This window comes from Ovis canadensis, chromosome 1 (assembly GCF_042477335.2).
Source record: "Ovis canadensis isolate MfBH-ARS-UI-01 breed Bighorn chromosome 1, ARS-UI_OviCan_v2, whole genome shotgun sequence".
Taxonomy (NCBI): domain Eukaryota; kingdom Metazoa; phylum Chordata; class Mammalia; order Artiodactyla; family Bovidae; genus Ovis; species Ovis canadensis.
This window is the reverse complement of record NC_091245.1, coordinates 254055184-254074324: the sequence shown is the minus strand read 5'-3', so window position 1 is coordinate 254074324 and position 19141 is coordinate 254055184. Positions and strand designations below refer to the sequence as shown.

General features: G+C 42.7%; 1 protein-coding gene across 5 annotated transcripts in view; it reads left to right on the top strand.

The window, feature by feature from the left end:
* Positions 1–14540: 14540 nt before the first annotated feature.
* The window catches only part of ARMC8 (armadillo repeat containing 8), a 103461-nt gene continuing 98860 nt past the window's right edge, over positions 14541–19141 (top strand). For all 5 annotated transcript variants that reach the window (XR_011251494.1, XM_069564721.1, XM_069564699.1 and 2 more), the window contains exon 1: positions 14541–14873. Coding sequence is in view for 4 of the 5 variants with exons in the window: in XM_069564721.1 (XP_069420822.1) it covers positions 14829–14873 (45 nt within the window). In the remaining variant the exon portion in view is untranslated. The remainder of the gene's footprint in view (positions 14874–19141) is intronic.

Below are 19141 nucleotides of genomic sequence, written 5' to 3'. Positions count from 1 at the left end.
AACTTTCAAATAGACTCGGATTTTGCCTGTCTCGACGGGTTTTTGAGTCCGAACAGATTGACAGATGCTAGAAATTAAAACCAGAATAGTAAAATAAACATTCCCGAAAATAGTGTAGTTTGATAATATGAAACCAAACTTAGGGTGTACCCCTCACGGCAAAGATAGTTGCCTGAAAATGATTAGAAATTAAAAGGTTTCTAAAAGACACTACAAAATAAAAACAAATTTAAAATAAAACTTAAAAACCCACTGACGATTTTGAAATTATCTCTTCGAAGAGTTTCTAAAATTATCAGGTTTTTGGTTTGTTTTTTTTTCAAAGGGGGCCGGGGACTCTTCATTTTCCTACCAGTTGTTTGCATAACTAGACAGCAAACTCAATGAAAGCGAAGAATGTCTCGAAAACATCCAGGAGGGAAAAGGACCAGACTGACAATTGATGAATTAGTGGCCAAGGCAGAAACAGGTAAACAAATAAAACCCTTATGGCAAATTTAATCAAGAAAAGAATCGAACATCCTGAGATCAAACCCGGGTTTTCTTGCATTGCAGGCGGATTCTTTACCGTCTGAGCCACCAGGGAAGCCCAAGAATACTGGAGTGGGTAGCCTATCCCTTTTCCAGGGGATCTTCCCAAGGCAGAGACAAGTAAACAAATAAAGCCCTTATGGCAAATTTAATCAAGAAAATTAATCTAATCGAACTTCTCTGGTGATCCAGTACTTAAGACTCTATTCTAACCTCTAACGATGCATCAGCTTTACTTGTTTTTAAATTTCATAGAAATGTCAGTGTATATTATGTATTCTTTTAAGTCTGGCTTCTTTCACTTAATATCTGTGAAATTCGTTCATGAATCTTATATAACCCAGCAGGAGGACACTGTGGGGTCTTCCTAGGGCAGAGGACCACACCACCACCACACCACCCCCAACCCCCATAATGTCCTCCACCCACACCTTGTTTGTAGAGAGGCTAGCCTCCTAGGTCTACCCCAAAATCCAAAGAATAAATTTAATTAAAGTGAGAAAATGTGGAAGCAAAGGGAAGCAATCAAACAAGACAAAATAATAATTGTTTAGCTGTTAAACAAAGTCAAGGACCTTTAGTTCCCCCAAGAACTATTATAGATACTATCTTGAGCCATATCCTTTGAACTGTTTTACAGATACTGAAACCCTGGGTGGAAGAAGTTAACTGTATGCTGTCCACTAGCACAGAGACCTCAGGCTGGTTGGAACCAGAAGGTTGATGATATGTCTCCTGATTGCTTCACCACCAACCAGTCAGAATGTCCACGAGCTAATCATGCACCCCACAACCCTTTCCCTCATCCTGTCTTTAAAAATCTTTCCCTGAAAGCCATCAGGGAGTTCAGATCTTTTGAACACTAGCTATCTGGACTCCCAGCTTGGCATCCTGCGATAATTGCTGCTCTTTCCTTCATCACAACCAATAGATTTGGCTTGACTAGAAATGGGCAAGCAGACCCAAGTTTGGTTTGGTATCATCTTTACTAAGGATAGATATAGCCGTAGTATGCTGTTTCATATTACTGTGTAGCATTCCATTGTGTGAACATACCACAGTTCATGGATCTGTTTTTCTGTTGAAGGACATTTGGATTGTTTCTAACTTGGGCTGTTATGAATAAAGCCACCATGCACATTTTTGTAAAATCTTTTGGTGGACATAGCACTTTTTCTCCTTGGATTATGGCCAGGAATGGAATCTCTGGGTAATGTGGCAGATATATATTAGTCCCTCAGTTGTGTCCGACTCTTTGTGACACCATGGACTGTAGCCCACCAGGAGAATTCTCCAGTCAAGAATACTGATTCTGTTAGAGTAAAGACAATATCTAGACAGAGGTACTCATTTTGTTTAGTCACTAAGTCATGTCCATTCTTTTGTGACTCAGTGGACTGTAGCCCACCAGGCTTCTCTGTTCATGGCATTTCCCAGGCAAGAACTGGAGTGGGTTGCCATTTCCTTCTCCAGGGGATCTTCCTGGCTCAAGGATTGAACCAGTGTCCCCTGCTTGGCAGGTAGATTCTTTGCCTCTGAGCCACCAGGGTAGCCGATACTCAATGATGAGCAAGACGAAAAAAGAAACCACGTGTGAACTATGGAAGCATGCTAAAAAAAAAAAAAAAAAAAAAAAGGCCTAATCTAGGGTAAAGCTGAGCAGATATTAATTAAAAACTTTGTAGATACAATCAGACCTTTCTCCTCTAAATCAAGTCTGCTTGTTGAAGTGGTTGATTCCAAGGCAGAGAAAGTACAACATGAGCCTGGATCATCTTGTGCCATAAAACAAAGGTGTGCTCCTTGAAAATATGTGAGTTATTTTCAAATATCTTTTGATATTAATTTCCAACATAATTCTACAGTGATAAGAGAACAGACTCTAGGATTTCAATACCTTTAAACCATGAAATTTTTGCACCTTGTTTTATGTCCCTGGATATGTCCCCTATTTTATAGTCTGTGGGAACTTGAATAGAATTTGTATCCTACTGTTGTATGAAAATTGTATTTTCACCTAATTGTGCTTTTTAGGCCTACTGTATCCTTCTACTTTTCTTTATATTCATTCTATTAGTTTTTAAGAGTTTGATAGTGAAATTCCAACTAAAAGTCTTAATTTATCTACTTAAAAATAATTGTAATATATAGTGGAACTGTATGTAACTCTGTTCTGTATTTTCCAAGTCTCCTATAAATGTGTTATCATACTTTCATAATTTAAAAAATAAAGAGACAAAAAGAAAATGAAAACAGGAAGTACTCAAAGAATCTGGAACACCAAAATGTCGTTGACTGAAGGTTTTCTTACAAGCCAAATCTGAAACAATTTCAACAACAGAATGCATAAGTGTAGTAACAGACATTAGCCTGTTGAATAAAGTAAGAATACACTATTTCATCCTGGCAGAAGTAAGTGAATAAACAAGTAAGTAGGAAAAGAGAGCTCACATTTACATAAGAATGCTGATTGATAAGTATAGAAGGAAAGTTGGAGTTAAAAATTACCATTTACCATCATCATCATCATCACTGTTTCAAGTAAGAATTTTCAGTTCCGTTCAGTTCAGTTCAGTCGCTCAGTCTTATCCGACTCTTTGCGACCCCATGAATCGCAGCACACCAGGCCTCCCTGTCCATCACCAACTCCCGGAGTTCACTCAGACTCACGTCCATCGAATCAGTGATGCCATCCAGCCATCTCATCCTCGGTCATCCCCTTCTCCTCCTGCTCCCAATCCCTCCCAGCATCAGAGTCTTTTCCAATGAGTCAACTCTTCTCATGAGGTGGCCAAAGTACTGGAGTTTCAGCTTTAGCATCATTCCTTCCAAAGAAATCCCAGGGCTGATCTCCTTCAGAATGGACTGGTTGGATCTCCTTGCAGTCCAAGGGACTCTCAAGAGTCTTTTCCAACACCACAGTTCAAAAGCATCAATTCTTTGGCGCTCAGCTTTCTTCACAGTCCAACTCTCACATGAATGTTAAAACAACTGGGAAAAACTCTGAAGAGTAATAGGATATTTATAGGGCTTCCCTGGTAACTCAGCGGTAAAGAATCCACCTGCAATCCAGGATACACAGGAGATCTGGGTTCAATGCCTAGGTCGGGAAGATCCCCTGGAGGAGGACATGGCAACCCACTCCAGTATTCTTGCCTGGAGGATTCCATGGACAGAGGAGCCTGGAGCGCTACCATCTATGAGGTCGCAAAGAGTCAGACACGACTGAAGTGACTGCACACACACGCACATACTCACACACAAAGGATACTTATATAGTCTCAACACAGCTATTATTTGAAGCTATTTATATGATCTTAATTATTGGAGAAGGAAATGGAAACCCACTCATTTATTCTTGGCTGGAGAATTCCATTGACAGAGAAGCCTGACAGGTTGCAATCCATGGGGTCACAAAGAGTCAGACAGGACTGAGCGACTTTCACTTCACTTATATGATCTCAAAGTAGCTTTCCAAAAGATACCTTTTTTTTTTTTTTAAACAAAGAGACAAAAAGGGATTTTGCACTAGAGAAACCTTGCAGACACCACTTAATAGAGTGATCAAAGTTAATCTCACTAGGAATGGACAAATCCACATCATGTGCCTCCTGAGATGACTTATGTTATTTCTGTGGTATTCCTGAAAAAATGCATAACCTGAATCTAATCTTGAAAGATAGGAGATAAATTGAAATTGACAAAAAATATTAAACTACCTGGCCTGTCTTTTATTTTTAATATGATTGTTGTGAAATACAAGGACAGACTGAGAAAGATTAAAAACTAAAGGATACTGAAGATTTTTGAAAACTGAATGCTATGTGCTGCTATAAAAATGCATTATTAGGATAATTGCAAAATCTGAATAAAATCGGTAAATTAGATAGCACTGTATCAGTGTTAATTTCCTGCTCTTGATCATTTTACTATGAGTACATAAAGGATTCCCTTGTTTTTAGAAAACACACACTGAACTATTTAGAAATATATGTATCTGCCCATTCATGTATTGCAGGGGCTAGAGGCTAAGAAACTACATTTCTTACAGTCCCTTGCCAGCTGAAGTCTGGATTAGGTTTTGCAAATGAGAAACATTTGTGTAAAGTTAGAAAGTAGAAAAGTAAAAACCATTTCTTTTCTCTTCTGGCTCTGGCAACAGTTGTGGCAGCTCAGCACCCTGAGCTCATTTAGTGATGGTAAACTTCTTGCTGTTCCTGATCTGGAGTAAACTATTCCCTCCCTGTTAACCCAATAATTTTGTAATCCTTTTGCTTAAAATACCTAAAATGGGTTCTGTATTCTTGTATGTTATACCAGCCTAGATATCATTCAAGTAAAAGGCAACAAGCAAGATATTTTCAGCCATGAAAGGCCTCCAAGGAGACAATACCCATGAGCCCCTCTTGAAAAAATATGACTTGACAATGAAATCCAGCCAAATAAGAGTTGAATAAAAACAAATGACACAGGAAAGAACTGCATTTAAAAGGTGGATGATTTAGAACAGAGTGAGGGAATCGGAAATGCTATGGTAGGAGTAGGGCACTTAATGAATATAGGGTGGCTCTGCAAGACTATGTTGATAGGGTGAAATTGAGCTTCATGAAATAAGGGAATGAGCTCTGGAGCTGTCTGGGCAATGAGTCTTCTAGTCAGCTTATAAATAAAATGTTATACATCAAGATAAAACATCCATCCCTGCTATCTGTATCTTGTAATTGAACTAGATGGGTGGCACCTACTACACCTGATGGCAGTAGGCTAACTGCAAGAAACAAGTGAGCAAGTCTGCGGTGGGAAAACTAGAGAGGCAAGCATCACATAGATATATTAATAAAAAGAGTTCTGTGGCGGCTCTAGGCTCTGCATTTTTAACCTGTCAGACATTCCATCAGACTTCCTGATTTCATCAGACTTTTTTATTTAAAGCTAGCAATATTTCTTGTTTATAGGTTTGATGACTTCCAGATTCCATTCCCATCTTGTAAATGGTGAAGATTGGATTTACTTTGCCTAACTTGTCACCTTTACATCTCCATTTTCAAACTCATTTGCCTATTATGGTCATTATTGCTTGGGGTGGGGATGTAGGTGTCTTTTCGTCTCAGTTCAGTCACTTAGTCATGTCCGACTCTTTGCAACCCCATGAACCTCAGTACACCAGGCCTCCCTGTCCATCACCAACTCCCAGAGTCCACCCAAACCCATGTCCATTGTGTTGGTGATGCCATCCAACCATCTCATCCTCTGTCGTCCCCTTCTCCTCCTGCCCTCAATCTTTCTCAGCATCAGGGTCTTTTCAAATGAGTCAGCTCTTTGCATCAGGTGGCCAAAGTATTGGAGTTTCAGCTTCAACATTAGTCCTTCCAATGAACACCCAGGACTAATCTCCTTTAGGATGGACTGGTTGGATCTCCTTGCAGTCCAAGGGACTCTCAAGAGTCTTCTCCAACACCACAGTTCAAAAGCATTCATTCTTCTGTGCTCAGCTTTCTTGACAGTCCAACTCTCACATCCATACATGACCACAGGAAAAACCATAGCCTTGACTAGACAGACCTTTGTTGGCAAAGTAATGTCTCTGCTTTTAATATACTGTTTAGGTTGGTCATAACTTTCCTTCCAAGGAGCAAGTGTCTTTTAATTTCATGGCTGCAATCACCATCCCCAGTGATTTTGGAGCCCAGAAAAATAAAGTCAGCCACTGTGTCCCCATCTTTTTGCCATGAAGTGATGGGACTGGATGCCATGATCTTAGTTTTCTGAATGATGAGCTTTAAGTCAACTTTTTCACTCGCCTCTTTCACTTTCATCAAGAGGCTCTTTAGTTCTTCACTTTCTGCCATAAGGGTGGTGTCATCTGCATATCTGAGGTTATTGATATTTCTCCCAGCAATCTTGATTCCAGCTTGTGCTTCCTCCAGCCCAGCGTTTCTCATGATGTACTCTGCATAGAAGTTAAATAAGCAGGGTGACAATATACAGCCTTGACGTACTCCTTTTCCTATTTGGAACCAGTCTGTTGTTCCATGTCCAGTTCTAACTGTTACTTCCTGACCTGTATACAGGTTTCTCAAGAGGCAGGTCAGGCAGTCTGGTATTTCCATCTCTTTCAGAATTTTCCACAGTTTATTGTGATCCACACAGTCAAAGGCTTTGGCATAGTCAATAAAGCAGACATAGATGTTTTTCTGGAACTCTCTTGCTTCTTCCATGATCCAGCAGATGTTGGCAATTTGATCTCTGGTTCCTCTGCCTTTTCTAAAACCAGCTTGAACATCTGGAAGTTCATGGTTCACGTATTGCTGAAGCCTGGCTTGGAGAATTTTGAGCATTACTTTACTAGCATGTGAGATGAGTGCAATTGTGCAGTAGTTTGAGCATTCTTTGGCATTGCCTTTCTTTGGGATTGGAATGAAAGCTGACCTTTTCCAGTCCTGTGGCCACTGCTGAGTTTTCCAAATTTGCTGACATATTGAGTGCAGCACTTTCACAGCATCATCCTTTAGGATTTGAAATAGCTCCACTGGAATTCCATCACCTCCACTAGCTTTGTTCGTAGTGATACTTCCTAAGGCCCACTTGACTTCACATTCCAGGATGTCTGGCTCTAGATGAGTGATCACACCATCGTGATTATCTGGGTCAGGAAGATCTTTTTTGTATAGTTCTATGTATTCTTGCCACCTCTTCTTAATATCTTCTGCTTCTGTTAAGTCCATACCATTTCTGTCCTTTATTGAGCCCATCTTTGCATGAAATTTTCCCTTGGTATCTCTAATTTTCTTGAAGAGATCTCTAGTCTTTCCCATTCTGTTGCTTTCCTCTATTTCTTTGCATTGATCTCTGAGGAAGGCTTTCTTATCTCTCCTTGCTATTTTTTGGAACTCTGCATTCAAATGGGTATATCGTTCCTTTTCTCCTTTGGTTTTCGCTTCTCTTCTTCTCACAGCTATTTGTAAGGCCTCCTCACACAGCCATTTTGCTTTTTTGCATTTCTTTTTCTTCGGGATGGTCTTGCTCCCTGTCTCCTGTACAATGTCACGAACCTCCATCCATAGTTCATCAGGCACTCTATCAGATCTAGTCCCTTAAATCTACGTCTCACTTCCACTGTGTAGTCATAACGGATTTGATTTAGGTCATACCTGAATGGTCTAGTAGTTTTCCCCACTTTCTTAAATTTAAGTCTGAATTTGGAGTCCCCAGTAATCCAGAAGATGGTAAGCCATCTGAAGCCCTGTTGGTTTTATAGTGTCTCTTTTCCTATAAATAATTGAGGTCCTCATCCTACCATTGATCTTGGAAGGTCTGTCAGTGTTTCCACAGCTAAATGCAGAGAAGTGGTGTCTTAATTGTTTCATTAGACAAATATTTATGGAAAAGCCAAGCTCTGTGTGGAGCAGCACCCAGAGCTTTGCCTGGTCTGTTTCTGTTGACCCTTTAGGTCAGAGATTGGGAGCCAGCTCTACCAGAAGGACTTCTTATGACTTTAGTCCTGATGAGGTTTCCTCGTAGACCCTCTCTTAGCCCCACACCCTTTCACTAGTCATCCTACATTCTACATCCTAATGACTTGTCTTTCTTCTTCCCCACCACCCCCCCCAAACAGTGCCACAAGTGTGATATTAGTTCCGTAAGATTGAACTCATGTCCCCTGCAGTGGAAAGTGGAAGCAGAGTCCTAACCACTGGACAGCCAGGGAAGTTCCTCTCTTTCCCTTTTTGAAAGCTCTGGGATAACAGGGAATATGTTTCTCTTGTTAATTGTATTACCACCCCTGACCACAGTTCCTGACACATAGTAGGTACCTAGTAAGTACATTTTGTTGATTGAATTAATTTCCAGGATCCTTGGTCTTCTGATAATTATTCTCTAAATGAGTTCTTTTCTCATTATTAAAGAAAAAACAGTTGCTTAACCCACAGTGACTCCGTTTTTACACTTAAATTCTTCACTGTGTTTCCTAAGAACAAAGATATTTTCTTCATAACAGTACAGTTATCAAAATCAGTACATTAACAATGATACCTCATCCACAGAATTTGTTCCCACTTAGCCAGTGTCCCAGTTTATGTGCTATGTAGCAAGAGAGGAATTTTATTTTTTCAGGATTCAATCCTAGAACACAAATTGCGTTTAGTAAGTGTCATGTCACTTTAGTTTCCTTTAACCTATAACAGTTTTTCAGCTTTTCTTGTCTTTCCTGACAGTTTTGAAGGATATAGATGTGTTACTTTATTGGATGTCCCTCAAGGTTTATCTGATGTTGGCAGGAATATCACAGAACTGATGTTATATCCCTTTCAGTGAATAATACCATGGGATGTCTATTTATCTCACTAGTGGTATTATTAATTATAATCACTATAATAAAGTGGTATCTATCAAGTTTGAAAGTGAAGTTGCTCAGTCGTGTCCGACTCTTTGCAACCCCACGGACGGTAGCCTACCAGGCTCCTCAGTCCATGGAACTTTCCAGGCAAGAGTACTGGAGTAGGTTGCCATCTCCCTCTCTAGGGGATCTTCCCAACCCAGCTATCGAGCCCAGGTCTCCCGCACTGCAGGCAGACGCTTTACCGTCTGAACCACCAGGGAAGCCCATCCATCAGGTTTACCTAATATCATTAGTAACTTGTGGGGAGGTTCTGTTTTTCATCATATTTCTCCCAATTAGTCTGAGCATTCATTGTTGATTCTTGCCTCAATTATAACTCCTATGGTTGTCAAAAGAGTGGTTTTCAAATTCATCATTTCTTCTATATTTGTAAGTTGAAATTCAGCCGTAGCAGTTACCTAGTTATAAAAAGTGCATTTTGTGGACTTCCCTGATTGTCTGGTGGCTAAGACTGCGCTCCCAGTGCAGGGGGCCTGCGTTCAATCTGTGGCTAGGACACAAGATCCCACGGGCCAGACCTAAAAGATTCCGCATGCCACAACTAAGACCCAACACAACCAAATACATAAAAAACAAAAAGTGTACTTTCTTTTTTTCCTACTGTTGTTTCTATTAAGAGACTTTTTGAATATTGTACTAATTCTGCTTTATGTGTATACATACCTTACATCCTCCAAGCACCTGAATTATGGATGCATTATTTCTCATTGCAAAGCTCTTGTAGATTTTCTTTAATTGGTTGCTTGCTTAGCTGCTCTGTAATCCCATGTGGGAGAGTCCTATTGGGTCCCAGAGGACTATGTATTAGAGAGCAAAGTATTGAACCTCTCAGAGACTCACTCTTTTTCCTGTCTGCTTGAAGGCAGGAGCCACATCTTTATTCACTTTGAATCCCTAGGGCAATGTGTGCAAAGTAAACCCACAGTTAGTGTCCGTTGAACCAAACTATATCTCCTCTGTACCACTGTTAGTCCATTTTTTTCTTTTTGATTGATTTAAGAAATAGCTTCTATTTTCAAATCTTTTAAAGGGTCCTCTAAATTCCTTTTGGGATCATTCCTTTTTTGTTTAGTCGCTAAGTCATGTCCAACTCTTGCAGCCCATTGACTGTAGCCTGCCAGGCTCCTCTGTCCATGGGATTCTCCAGGTAAGAATACCGGAGTGGGTTGCCATTTCCTTCTCCAGGGGATCTTCCCAACCCAGGAATTGAACCCAGGTCTCCTGGATTGCAGGCAGATTCTTTACCAGCTGATCTATGAGGAAAACTCTTTCTACACCATAAGCTTTCCTTATTTTTTTTTTTCTTTCACATTGGTATGCTTCTACTTTCAAAAGCATGGTTTTATTTCTCTACCCTGGCAATTCCCTTTAGACGTTTATAAATACTTTTCAGATTTCTTTCCTGCTGTGCTGTTCTTAGTTACTCAGTCATGTCCAACTCTTTCTGACCCCGTGGAAGGTAGCCCACCAAGTTTCTCTGTCCCTGGGGGATTCTCCAGGCAAGAATACTGGAGTGGGTTGCCATGCCCTCCTCCATGGTATCTTCCCAACCCAAAGACCAAACCGCATTGCAAGCAGATTCTTTATCATCTGAGTCACCTGGGAAACCCAAGAATACTGGAGTGGGTAGCCTATCCCTTCTCCTGGGGAACTTCCTGACCCAGGAATCGAACCAGGGTCTCCTGCATTGCAGGAGGATGCCTTACCAGCTGAGGCCCCCTTATTTTCTGTTATGTATTCCTACTTTTTCTTTATTAAACTCATACTTTGTTGTGATTTTTTTGATAAATTAATACCGCTCTGAGAAAGGGAAGGATGGGGTAAAATTTCATTCCTGTTTGTTGAAGAGTCTGTGTTTTGTTGTTGCTGTTCCATGGACACTGAAACAAATTTTTTAAATTACCCCTCAATTTCTACTCATTATTTAGCTTTGAAGGATGTACTTAAGATTCAGTTCAGCTCAGTTCAATTGCTTAGTCATGTCTGACTATGACCCCGCGGACTGCAGCATGCCAGGCTTCCCTGTCCATCACCAATTCCCAGAGCTTACTCAAACTCATGTCCATTGAGTCGGTGATGCCATCCAACCATCTCATCCTCTGTCATCCCCTTCTCCTCTCGCTAAAGATTATTTATTAGCAAAATTTGGACTAGAAATGGGATGCCTGATCCCAGAGCTTAGGGCTTTGCTAATCAATACTTTCTTCCTGTAAAACAGCAGTGTCATATTCTGGAAATAAAACAGAAAAGCCTGGATGCTTTGATTTTAGCCACAGCTGTAATGAGTGTTCTATTGCAAGTTTAGATGCACGCTATCTAAATGCACGCATGCTCAGTTGCTTCAGTCATGTCCAACTTCTTTGTGACTATAGCCCACCAGCCTCCTCTGTCCTTGGGATTCTCCAGGCAAGAATACTGGAGTGGGTTGTCAGGCCCTCCTCCAGAGGAACTTCCTGACCCAGGGATCAAACCTATGACTCCTTCATCTGCACTGCAGGTGGATTCTGACCCACCAGGGAGATGTTCTCTGCATTCTACCCCAAATGTAAGCCTGTACATTCTGCTTTTCTACATCAGGTTAGGGAAGCCCTTTCTGTTCTCTGCAGAAGTACAATCCAGGAGGGTAGAGAATTAAAAGCTGTGGGAAACCCTCAACCAATACAGGATGGGAGTGGTGAATTAATGCTCCAACCTCACAATGGCTATCCAGGATTGGGGGCATGCTGTATGTGTCTCAGGGGTCCTTAAGGAATAACCAGTGACTTCAACAATGGACCCTTATACCGACTTTTTCTTCTTTCTTGTCTCACTCTTGCTGATCCATCAATTCTGTTCCACGGAAACACTTTCTAAATAAACTAGCTGCACCCAAATCATTGTCCCCAAGATCTACCTTTGGGAGTGCCCAAACTAAGCCACCTGGAGGAGGAGGGCATGGCAACCCACTCCAGTTTTCTTGCCTGGAGAATTCCATGGACAGAGGAACCCGGTGGCCACAGTCCATGGGTTCACAAAGAGTTGGATATAATATGAATGCAAACTAAGCCAACAATTCATTCAACAAACATTTACTAAATGACTTTGTTGTTGTTTAATCACTCAGTCGTGCCTGACTCTTTTGCCACCCCATGGGCTATAGCCCACCAGGCTCCTCTGTCCACAGAATTTCCCAGCATAGAATACTAGAGTGGGTTGCCATTCTCATCCCCAGGATATCTCCCAACCCAGGAATCCAACCCAGGTCTCTTGTATTATAGGCAGATTATTTACCACTGAGCCACCAGGGAAGCCACTAAATGACTAGTCTATGATAAAATTCCTAGTGCCTGCTCTGAAGTGTATAACCGGGAGACCGAAAAGTAGAACATTACCTCAAAGTTACAGTCTGTTGTTGGAGATGCTATGTTAGAGGCAAGAACAGGATTATGCATCAAGACATGGGGTAGTTTATTTGGAAAGTGTTTCCACAGAACAGAATTGATGGATCAGCAAGAGTGAGACAAGAAGGAAGACGGAGTCAATATAATTAACAGACAAGCTAATTAATGAAATGTGAATCAAATATACAGCAACAACTGTATACCATGCAAATGACAACTAAAATTTGAGTTGATACCTTTGTATGCTCTGTATAGGGCTTCCCAGGTGTTGCTAGTGGTAAAGAACCTGCCTGCCAATGCAGGAGGTGCAGGAGACACTGGCTGAATCCCTGGGTCGGGAAGATCTCCTGCAGGAGGACATGGCAACCCATTCCAGTATTATTGCCTGGAGAATCCTGTGGACAGAGGAGCCTGGCAGCTTATAGTCCATAGGGTCGCAAACAGTCGGACACAACTGAAGTAGCTTAGCAGGCACGCTCTGTACAAGGGCTATGCTCTGCTCTTTTGTGGTTTGTAGTGGTATATGATATGATCCTAGGTGATACACGGATGGACATTTAAACATTTTTGTAGTTATTATGTTAATGTGTTCAGTTCAGTTCAGTCGCTCAGTCGTGTCCGACTCTTTGCGACCTTGTGAATCGCAGCATGCCAGGCCTCCCTGTCCATCACCATCTCCCTGAGTTCACTCAGACTCATGTCCATCAAGTCTGTGATGCCATCCAGCCATCTCATCCTCGGTCGTCCCCTTCTCCTCCTGACCCCAATCCTTCCCAGCATGTTAATGTGTACTAGACTAAAAATATACTTGACTTTTCAGAGCTTTATGGTTTAGGATGAGGCTGAAATTAATGAGTTGAAATTGGTTTTAAAGAAAAACATTGAGGGAATAATACCTGGGTGCAGATTGGCAAACATTGTGTGGGTGGTATGCAGGGTAATGAAATTTGGGGAATAGTGTTGCTGTAGGAAGAAAACCTAAAATGAAATCCCTGCTTTCTAGAAGGTCAACAGTGAGAGAACACTGGCCCACAAGCAAGAATTCACCACAATAAATTTGGAAACCAAACACAGGGAGAAGATAGGAAAACAGTGAGGAGCAAAGTGAAAGCTACGCTAGAGCTACCACCTCCATCGGAAGGCTATTAGCCTAGTCCAGGGGAGAGGTAATATCAGCCTGCATTAGGGAGTGTCTTCAGCAATGGCATCAGTTCAGTTCAGTTCAGTCGCTCAGTCGTGTCCGACTCTTTGCGACCCCATGAATCGCAGCACGCCAGGCCTCCCTGTCCATCACCATCTCCCGGAGTTCACATCCATCGAGTCGGTGATGCCATCCAGCCATCTCATCCTCTGTCGTCCCCTTTTCCTCCTGCCCCTAATCCCTCCCAGCATCAGAGTCTTTTCCAGTGAGTCAACTCTTCGCATGAGGTGGCCAATGGCATGAGGACGAGTGATATATAATAGGTTCATTGCAATCATCCTATGAAAACCTCGCTGGTTGCGAACAGCATGAAGTTGAAACCTGTTCAGCCAAATCCAGAGCAGCTTTGTTCACATATATACACAACCACACAAATGGAATGAGAGAGCTGAACTCGTCAGTCAGAAATTAGAATTAGAAGCATATTTTTATTTAGCTTCAACGATCAGAGCAGTAGTGTGAATTAATCAGATTCTTGCCCCCATTTTTTTTTTTCTACTTGACTCAGCGGCTCGAGAAACGCTAACACATATACAGCGCTTTCTATGTCTCAGGCATGTTATAAGAGCTTTACATTTTCCATTCTTCTAACCCTTTATTTGACACAGGAGGAAACTGAAGCATAGGAGATGCCCAGGTAATGCAGCTCTGTGAAACAGCAAGGATTAAACTCAGGCGTTCTGGCTCTAGAGTATCTATTCTTTACACTAGAATAAAAGAGTCGGATAATGCTGAAACAGCATCGGATCGTGAAACACTCTTACTGGTGGCAAAACACTTGGCTCTGGGATCACAGTTTCTCCTTCTGTAAGACGGAGATAATAACGACGCTAGGAGTTTGGTGCAAAGAAGGAGTGAGATAATGAATGCGAAAGCGAACTTCAAATTATGTAGGTGGGTCCACACACCAGTCTTTTGGAATAATAAGAACGGGAACTCAAGGAATTGTAACGAATCAGTCTAAGAAGCTTGTAGCGAGACTCCGCCCCTGACGCTCCTCCCTCCGCGAGCCGCAGGTGGGGCCGGCAGATCTTCTTTGCGCATGCGGGAACTGCTGCCCGCTCCCACCTCTAACCCAGGCTGAGAGTAGCTGCCGTTTCTGAGAGGACGATTCGTAAGGAGGCCCCTGGCGCGGTTTCCCATTGCTCGTCCCTCTGCGGGTTTTGGCCATAGTTCAGCGGTGTCTAGAGGGTGGTCTGTTCTCGTCTACCTGCCTGACTTTCTGGAGAGGTACCTGTGGTTGGCCCAGTAGTCGGCTGTCGAAAGTGCCGGCCCCCGCGCCGGCGCCGGCTGCAGCCGGGTGGGAAGGCTCAAGATGGCGTGCCTGTTGGAGACCCCAATCCGCATGAGCGTCCTCTCGGTGAGTGACCCGCCGCAGCCGCTCGCTTGCCCGCGCAGGAGCTTGGGCCCAGCCCGCTCCATTCACCACCAACGCCGTCTGCCTTCTTGGGCACCACCCCTTGGGGTGGCCTCTGGCTCAGCTCTGGGCCGGGGAGTGAGAGAGGGTGGGCGGGCGGGATAGACTGGATCCCAGCCGAGCCCGAGACGTCTCCAGCTGCCGGAGCGCTCACCGGTGCCGGTTCTCAGGACGGCGTCCGGCGGGCGGGCTGGTTGGGCGTACGGGCAGCTGGCCCAGCGGCGCGGCTTGGGCTTTGCCAGTTTCACCGAGCCCTCCTCTTAGCGATGCCGGTTCCCCGGGGCCGAGCACTCTGCTCCGTGAAGCGCCGGGCTTGCCGCTGAGCTGGGGATGAGTGCCCACTTAGCCACCCCTCCCCCCGGCCGCTGTGGCAAAAAGAGATAGAGGGTCCTTGGCCCCCACAGACTTGGGGCTACCACGCCAGATCTGTGTGGCTTCTATCGCTTCCCAGCACCCGGTCACGGGCTGGAGCTGCTTGCTTCTTGGCAACGGGTATTTCATATCAGTTGCAACGTCTCCTAGTGTGTGTAGTTATTTGAGCTCCCTTTCTCCGCTCTGCTGTGGAGGTCTCAGCCCTGTGAGTCTGAAGGAACCTGTGCTTGGCATTCCTCTTTCCTTCAAGGGGAGTCAAACGTTAAAAAAAAAAAAAAAGGAATGTATTGACATGCCAGAAAGCAAACCTAGTTTGCTTGTTGAAGTTTAAAAATAAAACCAGAACGCGACTTTCACCGTTTACTGTGTTGCTCTTGAGAGAACCAGGACCAGGGGTGAAAGTTACTAAAAGGTACCTTAGAAGGGTTTTGCAACAAATGAAAGCTGTGCAACTGAGAAAAGTCAGTTTACCAGAGGCCCATTTGTTGTAGTTGGAAACCAGCCGGCAAAGACTGGTTGACCATCTTTTAGACTTGTCGTGGAAGTCAGTCCGATGTTGAGAGGGTGGCTGGATTGTAGGTGACTTGTCAGGTTCGGTGAGTCTGTGGCTTCAACTGGTTTCTTTTCTCTTCGGTGACTTCTCCACAAACACACTCACCTATCTTAGCAGTTAGCACTTAGCACATTTGCAACAATTCGCGTTTAGAGCATTGTTGCAGTTGCAGAATTGTGGTATATTCCACCTTGATAATTTTTTTGGAGGGAGGGGAGCTGTACAGAAATCTTTTCTCTGATCCATTTTAGTAATCCTTTTTAAAAATTTTTAAACTGTGACTGGGGAAATAATGTTCACCTAAGCATTGAATTTAGGTTCAGTTACCACACCTCTGACTGACACCTAGGAACATTTTATGGGAGAACAGGCCAATGAGTTTTCCATCATTATGCTGTTGTTTTTAAGTCGCTTTTCTCAATTCCCTTTAATTATTCTCGTTTATCCTTAACTTCGCTTGAAGCGTCTTTATTTTTGTACATTGTCAACTCGTATAGGGTACAGTTGATTTTTTTTTTTTGTTTTCACTCCCTTAGTAATATTTCTTATTAAACTTTGTGCAAAAACTTCTTGAAGAGTGTTCTGTACTTCTAGTGGGGATTTGCTTTAGCCCCAGTCTCATTGGGCCTTTCTTCCCTTCCACCTCCAACCACCTGTTTTTTGTTTTGTTTTTTTAAGGTTTTCAGAGTCTCAGGGTCTGGTCTTTCAGTTCATCAGTTCTGGAGCCTTGGGAAATCAGAGCTTTGGATAAATGATTTAAACTGTCAAGCCTTATTGATTATAATAATTTCAACTGAAGCCTGGATCTTTCAAAGTTTTACCCAGGGCACCACTTTTTGAAATATAAAATGCAGATGGAACAGGAATTAATAATCAAAAATTATCTTGAAAATAATTAACCCCTTTAATAGGCTACTTATTTTGTACCAGCTGTGTACAACACTCTTTAACATATGCTTTAGGGAATGCACGATTGAGCTCAGCATACCCTCAGGGAACTCACTGGTCTGAATGACTCCATAGCTTGAAAAACATAATTCACACCAGGGGCAGATCAAATGGTTTAGAGAATTTCCATTCAAGGCCCTTTATATCTTCTCTCTGGTGGTTCAGATGGTAAAGAAATCTACCTGCAATGCGTGAGACCCGGGTTCAATCCCTGGGTTGGAAAGATCCCCTGGAGGAGGGAATGGCAACCCACTCCAATATTCTTGCCTGGAGAATTCCATAGACAGAGGAGCCTGGGGTCACAAAGAGTCAGACATAACTGAGCGACTAACCACAACCTCTCTGAGAGATTTCATACATTCTAAAATGTTAACTGTAGTTGAGTCACACATCTGCATGGTAAGCCTTGACTGTTCTCCATCTGGTCTCATGTCTTCAGTTGTGTGGGTGTTAGCCATCACTTCCAACAAAGCACATTCCTTCTTCTAAGAGAACTTGATCCTGACTTCCCTTTTCTGTTAATGGTACTGTCTTTCATGGATCACCCACCATTAAACCACTTGAATCATCTTTGACTCTTAGCTCTTTCATGCCCCTGGAACTAATCAGTCCTTAAGTTCTTTTGGCTCTTCATTCTCAGTGTTTCTCACATCTGTCTGTTCCTATGACCTCTTCTTTTTCAGGACCTTATCATTTTATGCCTGCATCACCACAGTTCCTTGCAGTTTATTTTACTGCCTCTAGTAGTTTTTACTGCCCCTAGTAGTCCAGTTCTCCACATTAATTTTCCTATACAGGACACACGGTTTCCTTGTTTCAATTCTTCACTGGATTCCTGTTGATGAAAGGATGCATTCCTGTTCAGCTTTGGATGTAAGATTCTTTACCCTCTGCACGAACCTCTTATCCTATATAAACTGGCTTTCTCAAGTTAGAGTGATCTCAGATTCTTACAAACCCCAGTAGCCCTTGTCTGCCTGCTCATTTGCACACATGAATTCTAGCTTCATATGTAACATATTTTGAGCTTCTGTTATTTGCCAAGCATGGCATTGGGTTTGAGAATACAGGGGTGAACTGCACAGACTGTCTCTGCCTTCTTGGAGATTAGTCTAGTGGGGGAAAGAGATGTTACAGATCAAAATGTCACAGAGGTCTTTGTGAACGATGATTAGTGTTACGAATGAAAAATGTAGGATGCTGTACCAGCATGTAGTAGAGGAATGTGTTCAAATATAGAGGTCAGCGAGCTAGGAAAGGTTTCCCTGAAGAAGTGACAATGAGCTAATAGTTCAAGGACAGGTAAGAACTAACTAGAAAAACAGGAGCATTCCAGGCAAGCTGGAATCCAGCTGAAATCAAGATTGAAATCAAGCTGGAATCAAGATTGCCAGGAGAAATATCAGTAACCTCAGATACGTAGATGACATCATCTCTCTGATAGCTCAGTTGGTAAAGAATCCGCCTGCAATGCAGGAGACCCCGGTTCAATTCGTGGGTTGGGAAGATCTGCTGAAGAAGGGATAGGCTACCCACTCCAGTATCCTTGGGCTTCCTTTGTGGCTCAGCTGATAAAGAATCCACCTGCAATGCTGGAGACCTGGGTTTGATCCCTGGGTTGGGAAGATCCCCTGGAGAAGGGAAAGACTACCCACTCCAGTATTCTGACCTGGAGAATACCATAGGCTGTATAGTCCATGGAGTCATAAAATGTCAGACACAACTGAGTGAGTTTCATTTTATGGCAGAAAGCACAGAAGAGCTAGAGTGTCTTGATGAAAGTGAAAGAGGAGAGTGAAAAAGTTGGCTTAAAACTCAACATTCAAAAAACTAAGATTGTGGCATCTGGTCCCACCACTTCATGACAAATAGATGGGAAAACAATGGAAACAGTGACAAATTTTATTTTCTTGGGCTCCAGAATCACTGCAGATGGTGACTGCAGCCATGAAATTAAAAGACACTTGTTTCTTGGAAGAAAAGCTATGACCAACCGAGACAGCATATTAAAAAGCACAGACATTACTTTGCCAACAAAGATCATCTAGTCAAAGCTATGGTTTTTCCAGTAGTCATGTATGGGTGTGCGAGTTGGACTATAAAGAAAGCTGAGTGCCGAAGAATTGATGCTTTTGAACTGTGGTGTTGGAGAAACTCTTGAGAGTCCCTTGGACAGCAAGGAGATCAAACCAGTCAATCCTAAAGGAAATGAGTCCTGAATATTCATTGGAAGGACTGATGCTGAAGCTGAAACTCCAGTACTTTGGCCACGTGATGCAAATAACTGACCCATTAGAAAAGACCCTGATGCTCAGAAAGAGTGAAGGCAGGAAGAGAA